The sequence below is a fragment of the Lathyrus oleraceus genome, chromosome 4, assembly GCF_024323335.1.
Source record: "Lathyrus oleraceus cultivar Zhongwan6 chromosome 4, CAAS_Psat_ZW6_1.0, whole genome shotgun sequence".
In the NCBI taxonomy this organism is placed as follows: Eukaryota; Viridiplantae; Streptophyta; class Magnoliopsida; order Fabales; family Fabaceae; genus Lathyrus; species Lathyrus oleraceus.
The window spans coordinates 119,002,780-119,010,957 of record NC_066582.1 but is presented as its reverse complement, the minus strand read 5'-3'; the positions used below and the strand labels follow the sequence as shown (position 1 = coordinate 119,010,957).

The 8,178-nt window shown below is 36.7% G+C and overlaps 1 protein-coding gene across 1 annotated transcript; it reads right to left on the bottom strand.

Moving 5' to 3' along the window:
• Nucleotides 1–1,369: 1,369 nt before the first annotated feature.
• On the bottom strand, nt 1,370–2,826 carry LOC127073912 (uncharacterized). Its single transcript, XM_051015158.1, has 4 exons — nt 2,269–2,826; nt 2,109–2,190; nt 1,752–1,966; nt 1,370–1,613 (listed from the first exon to the last, which is right to left on the bottom strand). Exons 1-4 carry the CDS (start codon nt 2,745–2,747, stop codon nt 1,493–1,495), a joined length of 897 nt encoding a protein of 298 aa, XP_050871115.1. The 5' UTR covers nt 2,748–2,826; the 3' UTR covers nt 1,370–1,492.
• Between the last annotated feature and the right edge of the window lie 5,352 nt (nt 2,827–8,178).

The window sequence follows — 8,178 nt, the reverse complement described above, 5'->3', positions numbered from 1 at the left end:
TAATCTATTCCTTTGAATTATATCTATAATCACAATTACTTGCTTAATTTAATTTTTTTACATGATAGAATTCTTCAATTTGATTGTTGTCTGCTTTTGAATCAATTTCGTGATTAGTGTAGCTTTTGCATTATCGCGTTCGATCATATTGCGTTTGCTTAATTCGCAATAGTTTTAATCTGTTTGCTTTACTCGGAATTCAGGGGCATACTTCGTATAATTGTTATTGCGCTTGTCAGTAGCTTTTGTAATCGAATAGGATCAGACTCATTTAGTGAATTGGAATTTTATAGGGATCAATGATAAGTCGGAAGATGATATAGTGGGTTGATTCGTTTCAGCTTATTCAAATAATCACTTTTCATAATCACTTATTTTCTGCATTTTTGTAATTGAACACCAAATCAACCCCCCACATTCGATTACGTTTAATTATTACAAACAAGAATCCTTGAGACGATATCCGAGTTTAATTGTCCCTGTATTACGTTTTTACAAAATTACTCGTTTTGATCCGCGCGCGACAGTGAATAAGGGCTTGGGGGGCAACTGTTCAGGACAGCCCGCACGAAAGACCCAATAGCAAGCATCACGCAGAAAGGCGCCTATAATAGGTAAGACTTTGCCCTAGTTAAGGGTATATGGTTCTGACCTCCAACACACTCCCCACTATTGGATCTGATCGAACGGTCACACACACATGGTGTTGGGTCTCATGGAAACGGTTAAAATTGTTCATCTTATATAAAGCACAATGCGTGTTATTTCAGATATTTATTCATTCACAAATTAAAATTAATTTCTCACTCATTCACTGACTTCGACTTCGTCATGGAAGTGATAACCTTACAAGTTCACACACGCTCCACCGTATCAAAAATTACTCCACTGCGATCTCCACATATTCTTGGTTCCAGCATAGAGTGACACTGAATCTCAAGATCATGTAATGTCAAGAAGCCTAGAGATTTTGGTTTATCTCACCCCTTGGAAGACATGTCCCAATGGAATAGAATCTTAATCCCAACCAAAATGATACCCTTTCTTTTAACATGATACTCAACTTTTCAGTCTCACATTATGGACAATTTGGAAGATGAGCCTTTTAATGCTATGGTTTATGCACATGGCATTTCAAATATGGATGATAAATATAATGCAGCCCATTTTGATTGTCGAACATGCACATGAGTTTGTAACAGGTCCCCTTTGTAAATGTTAGTATTATTGTTGTCAAATGATGTAAAGAACAAAACTACGAATGGCCTAGTAGGAGTAAGCTAGAAATATGGGGTCTATGTCTTGCTTTGGAAATGTCCTTGAACCTGACTGTTGTATTCTCTAGATTTCTTGCTTGCAATGAATGAGATGATTTCCAGTCAAACACATATTTGATTTCCTTGAACAGACACATATTTTTAGCTATATATTCATCAACATATATCCATATTTTTTTACTGCTATATATAACAAATTAAAGGAAATAAAAGAGCTAATTACAATTTGGTAGTTTGGAACATTTATATACAGCAGATGGAGGAATCTTGTAAGTAGGAATGTCATCGGTATCAACATAGCGAACTTCACCAGGTGCAAAAGACAGATCCCTGTGCCTGAAATTGAAGAGACGGCTAAAGAGAAATAAAAATGTGATACATAAAATAAAAAAACAGAGCTGAAATTATACACATAAGTAATTGCAAGAGGTTTGGTTGGTTGAGGTTGGAGTATCCCGTTAGTTACTAAGTTACCTTCTCAAGTCTAGTCCTACCAACCCAGCATGAAGGATTGATAAGTTATCAGAATCCGGCGAGACTATGACAACCGTGTCACCGGCGTACTGAGTTTCAAGGATCGACATGAGTTGGGTCACGCGAACAAAAACATCTGCAACACTCTCATTTGGAGTTCCGTCGTCAATTGGAGGAGGTTTGATTTTCGTAGATATACTGTCTGATGCATATATCTGCACCACCATTACACATATTTTTCACCTCATTGCACAAATTATACTCACCTCAACAATAATAAGTGAAATTGTAATTGTAATGAAATAAATATTATATCTATATGATTGACAAAAGCAAAGCTGAAGTAAAGAAAAGTACTTCTGAAACAGATTCTAATGTTTTTCCTTCATAAGCACCTAACCCCCTTGCATCAAGAAAGCTGTATTCTGGAACTATATAACTGAAATCAAAGAATTTCACAAACCCTAAATTATAAGAAGAAAAAAGTTAAGTTAATAACTCAAAAAGCAAAATTAACCTTCGAGTAATTGAATTAACAGAAGCAATAATCTCAGCAGTTTCATAAGCTCTTTGAGTAATAGCAGGCCAAATCCAACAGTTATTATCACAAGCACCCATTTCTTTCAAATCAAAAGCTGCTCTAACAGACTGTTTCTTCCCTCTATCGGATAAACCGTTATCCACGGAGGTTTTCGTCACAGGATTCGTGTTAATCACTCCCTTGCTCTCAAACTCTGACTCACCGGACCTTACTAGATAATACCGGTTGATGAGGCGTGGTGGGGGCATGATGAAGAGGCCACTGGCACCGGCTACCGGCTCTGAAACTGGCATTGGGTTTTTTAAAGAGAAGTTGAAATTGAAGGAGATGGTGAATGCGGTTGTGGTGAGAAGGTGGCGGCGGTGGAGGAGGTTGTTGATTTGTTTGGGAGGAAGACATGGTGGTTCTGGTTGAGAACGAGTAAGGGTTTGACACGTGTAATTTGGCGCTAGCATTTTTTCTCTAGTATTGCATTTTAATGGCGGGGAGGTTTATTGCCTTATCAAAAGCAACACCTGCCAAAACGACGACGTAAGTAGAATAAAAATAACTATTTTTAAGGATATAAATTAAAGTTTTAAAAAGAAAATACAAACTAAGGAATTCTAAAACATTAAATTATAAAAAATGTATATGGTCAAATACAATTTTCAAATATTTTAGAAATAATATACAATTATTAAATAATATTCTATATTTAACGGTGCAAGGTGGGAATTATTTATATTTTTGTTTGTTTAATATGTGGCTTATACAATTATTTTTTTATTGATTCAAAATAAATTTTTGTAATTTGTGGTATATTTAACTCACACCCTTTGTTTAAAAATGTATACACCTTAGTTATTCGTTCATGAGCTCACTTTATTTAACTCTTAGTATCGAAATTGTAATATATGAAAATTGATGTTCAATTCTTGTTCTGGAGAGAAATCATGCACTTGCCGTCCTTGTTTGCACGAATTGATGTTCATGAAAAAGGAGCATGATAATGATAATCAGATACATAAAAACAAGATATAGAGACTCATACAAAAAAAGATATAGGGACCAAAATAAAAAACTCGTTAACTTTCAGTAACCAAAAGACTATTTAAACCTTAAAATTCTAACTTATTACAGATATAAGTTAGCGATCAAAATCAAAAACTCGTTAACTTCCAATACCAAAAAAACTATTTAAACCTTAAAATTCTAACTTATTACGGGCATAAGTTATAAAAAATTTAAATAATAATCATACAGTAAATACATTAATCTCAAAATTGTAAAAGCAAATTTAATTCAAAAATTAGCATAATCTATTTGAATAAAAAAAAGTTGACAGTGACATCTCATAATTTTCAAGTCGAGTTATTAAAGCCGAGTATGAGGAGACAACATGTTAAGCTGCATAATATGAACAAATTGGACCCCGATCATGGGAGCATTGTAAAATGACATCAACAAGTCGGATTTGGTCTTATGGGAGCGCTAGTAAACTACATGAGTAGGTCGTACCCAGTCTCATGAAAATGATGGCAGACAACATGAACGGTCACGCATAACAGTTACAATGTAGCTCCATGGTTGCATGGGAGTTATAAAAAATGATGGAGGAAATGTTACATGATAATAAAAAGAGGATGTTGGACGTTATCAACATCATTTAAACATGAGATTTGAAGAGACGCTCTTTAAATGATCCTTGGAGGTATGATAGGTATAAAAAGGCTTTCAATCGAGGAAGAAAGACAAACGAAAAATACCCCCTACAAACAGGACGATTATGATCTCACAAAATAATACATTTCACCATAAAAATACGATGTATGGATCATCTCCTAGTAGGAGTGAACCTCACACCCCACCAGACATGGCTTAACTCCTTACAATTATGGAGAATCTACGCCAGCACGAATCTTTGCAAGAAAGTGTCCACACACTGCATCGGTCACAAAGCACTAAGGAAGATGAACTTCTTGATCCTCAACCTCTTTTAGAGGTAATTTGGGAAGATCAAGTCCCAGAAAACTTCAAACCACCACCTTTGTCGTCCTTCGATGGCAAAAGTGGCCCGCATGAGCACATACTATCAATTAACAATCAAATGGCAATAGTCGAGGCTTTCGACTCCTTAAAATGCAAGCTTATGGCAGGAACGTTCAAAGATGTGGCATTACACTAGTACATGAGTTTTCCCAGATTATCAATCATTGATTACCAAGATCTAACTAGGAAGATGGTGCAACATTTCTCTGCCAACAAACATAGAAAAGTGACCACTACCAGCTTGTTCAACATCTGTCAAGGACCCTCTGAATCCCTCAAAGAATATATGGTGTTACTTAATGAAGAAACTACAAAAGTCTTTCATTCAAATCAAGATATTTTAGTGGGAGCCTTCCAAAACGACCTAAAAGTCAGCCATTTCAATGAATGGTTGGCACAGAAGCCGACCACCAACATGGAGGAAGTAATGAACATGGCATAATATCATATCAAGGGGGAGGAAATCAATATGGAGAAAAGATCCCAATATGCGAAAGAAAAGACACAATCTAGGCATGATGGATCTGGGCCCAAGAAAGAACATCCCAAGCAGGGGTCGAAGGAAAGGTCGGTGATAAAGCCTTCCCGGAGGCTGTATGACAACTTCACCAAAAACTTTACCCCACTCAACGCAAAATGTGTTGATATTTTGCGAGAAGTATATCATCTCAAGCTAATATCAGAGCCTACTCGTCCCAAAAGGGTGAATGGTGTGCTAGGAAAATATGAGAAAGCATGGTATGCCTATCATCGTTTGAGAGGCCACCATACTGAAGATTATCATCAATTAAAAAGAGAAATAGGGATTCTTATCCAAAAAGGTTGATTGTTGTCGTATGAAAAAAAGGTAAAAGGATCAGCATGAAAGAGAAGTATTTCTAGGAGAGAACCAAACTCAGAGAACCTCTCTGCCAAGAAGGGAAAAAACACTGAGGAAGTGTGTGAGACTCGGATGGCCCGACACACACTTAACACAATCTCAGAAGGTTTCGATGGTGGAGGAGAAACAAGCTCGACCAAGATAAGATACGCCCAATCAGTAATGCACGTGTCACAAAATTTGTTTTCAGAAAAGGAAGAAAGACTTGTCATTGTCGATTTTTCAAGACAGGATTCAGAAGGGGTAATGGCGTATGAGAATGACCCGATGGTCATAAAAGTCTAGATTCATGATTGGAGTGCCAAACAGGTGTTAATCGATCCTGGTAGCTCAACCAACATATTGTATTTGGATGCTTTAAAAGGGCATGAACATGGATATATCTGAGCTTCCACCCTTCAAAGATACCATAGTCGGTTTCTCTGGGGAACAAGTTTAGGTATTAAGGCATTTGCCTCTCATGACCATTTTTGGAAGTGGAAGCAACACCAAAGGTATCAAAGTGAGATACCTGATATTGAACGCATCGTCACCCTACAATATCATCATCATAAGGTCGGTGTTCAATGTTCTAGAGACTGCTTTGTCCACTCTTTATCTAACTATGAAGTATCCCCTAGAAGGTGGATAAGTAGTAATAAGTAAAGTTAATCAGGGATTGACTAGGAAATGCTATAAGGATATTCTGAAATTAAAAAAGAAGACTCGGTAGGATCGTACTACGAAAGAAAACACTTTGAATGTGAACTTAGTCAACCTTAATCCTCAGGGGGATCTAACAGATGATAGCTTGACCCCTATTGGAGAATTAAAAAAGGTCCAAATCAGTGCTAAATACTTTCAGGTTACATAAATAGTTTCAAGGCTATCTCAGGAAGAAGAAGCATACATAATCAAGGTACTGAGAGGTAACGTCAACCTCTTCGCACGGAAGCCATCGGATATGCCCAGGATTGACCCAAATGTCGTGTGGCATCAGATTTCACTTGATCCAGCATCAAATGTCATAATGCAGAGGAAACGAAAAAACGAAGAAGGAAAAAGAAAGGTTATCATAAAATAAGTCGATAAGCTCTTGAAGGTCGGGTTCATCCGGGAAATAAAATATCCCACATGGTTGTCCAATGTCGACATGGTAAAGAAGAAATCAGGAAAGTGGCACATGTGTGTAGATTTCATTGGTCTTAATAAGGCTTGCTCAAAGGACCTTTATCCGTTACCACATATTGATAGACTGATCAACGTCACATCAGGGTTCTGCCTTCTCAACTTCATGGACGCCTATTTGGGTTACAATAAAATACAAATGAATCTGGTGGATTCTCCCAAAATAGAATTCATGACCGACATAAATAACTATTACTATAAAGTAATGTCATTTGGTCTTATAATATCGAGGCTACGTATGAGAGGCTGATGGATAGGGTATTCTTATCACATATAGGAAGAAACCTTAAAGTATATGTTGACGACATGTTGATGGTTCGTCTGGCTATATATAAAATATAGTTTGTCAGGTACTTGACTGCAAGTGCACAGTCTAGTCGCTTTAGTTTTAAAAGATATCGTTCCCACAGAGATCTATGGTCAAACTAGTGTTGCTAACGTCACTATGTTTAGCTAAGGGAATTGATTAGTAGAAGTTCAGGGGTAATATAATAAATCTAAGGGAAATTTTGTTTTTAAGAAAGAATAAAGGGAAGGAATCAATATGCAGCGCATTAATCGTTAGGGATTCGATAAGTTACCGGTGAATAGTTTTAAATGCCAAATATCTCTCAGTAGAAAATGTTTATTCAAAAGACTTTATCTCACACTCTCGTGGTTGTTGATTCGGCCTATAACTTTAAGTCAAAATGTACGCTCTCGCTGTCCCATTTGAAGTCAAAATTACTTTTTGAAAATAAATAAGTTCTAATTGTTTTTAAAGTGCTTGTAATACCCCAAAATTTACCCTTCATTTTTCCTGGAAGCATACGCTTTACACCTCATACATGCATTCATTTTTAGGTCATTTAGCATTTGCATTTCATCATGGCAATCGGAATATTTTATAAAAAAAAAACGAAATAAATAAATAAATAAATAAAATAAATAAATAAATAAAAGAAAAAATCTTGGACTTAGACCTCTCTCATTTGAGCCCACAGGTCCACAAAAATCAGGTTATAAATTCAGAGTTTCAGTGAAACAAAATTTCATTCTATTCCTATTACCCTGTCTGGGAAAAAGATAGTGAGAGAAGAACTTTAGGAAAAAGATAGTGAGAGAAGAGCTAACAGAGTTCAGAGCAGCCTTCAAACCCTGAAGGGAACTCAACTGCACAGAATCACCTCTGCCTCACATAAACCCTAAAGATTGTTTTGTAAACCTCACGGGTGCAACTCAATTTCAATCAAGCTCTCCAATCAGGTTTGCCCTATTCCCATTATTTTACGCCTTTAATTTGAATGCTCTAAATGTATGAGGTATTATGGGTGAATTTGATACCCTTTTGATGCATGTGTTTGACAAGAGGTTTAGGCCTCCTACCCTTGGTTGCTTTTTGTGAGCTTTTTGTGAATTGAAAGAGCATGATTGATGTGGTTACATTTTGATTTGGGGGCAACTCTTGATTACCCTATTTTGTTTCTCTAACCTGTTTGTTGAGTTTTGTTTTGTGAGGGCTCATATGACTCTTGCAGAGATGGTTTGCCTGGTGTTCCACTTTATTTGTGGGATACCCCCTAGAGGTTCATTCCGATTACCTGTACTGACCCACTTTCTTTGATGATGTTAGCTTGGAAGGATCTCAGGGTTTATCGTTCCTTTAATTGCTGTTACCTCGGATCTTCCTCCGTGTGGTACTTTTACATTTTTCCCGCATTTTACTGCTTTCCTAGCTGGAAGACCTCGATAGGAGGTAATGTTTTTGTGTGTTTACTTTATGCAGGTTCCTTCGTCAAGGACTGCCTTTTTGCATGAGCATCCCAAAC

Coding starts and splice junctions, on each gene's coding strand:
- LOC127073912 (XM_051015158.1), bottom strand. CDS start 2,747: ATGCTAGCGCCAAATTACACGTGTCAAACCCTTACTCGTTCTCAACCA. Junction 1,967..2,108: donor CATTAGAATCTGTTTCAGAA/GTACTTTTCTTT, acceptor ATGGTGGTGCAG/ATATATGCATCAGACAGTAT. Junction 1,614..1,751: donor GTAGGACTAGACTTGAGAAG/GTAACTTAGTAA, acceptor CTTCAATTTCAG/GCACAGGGATCTGTCTTTTG.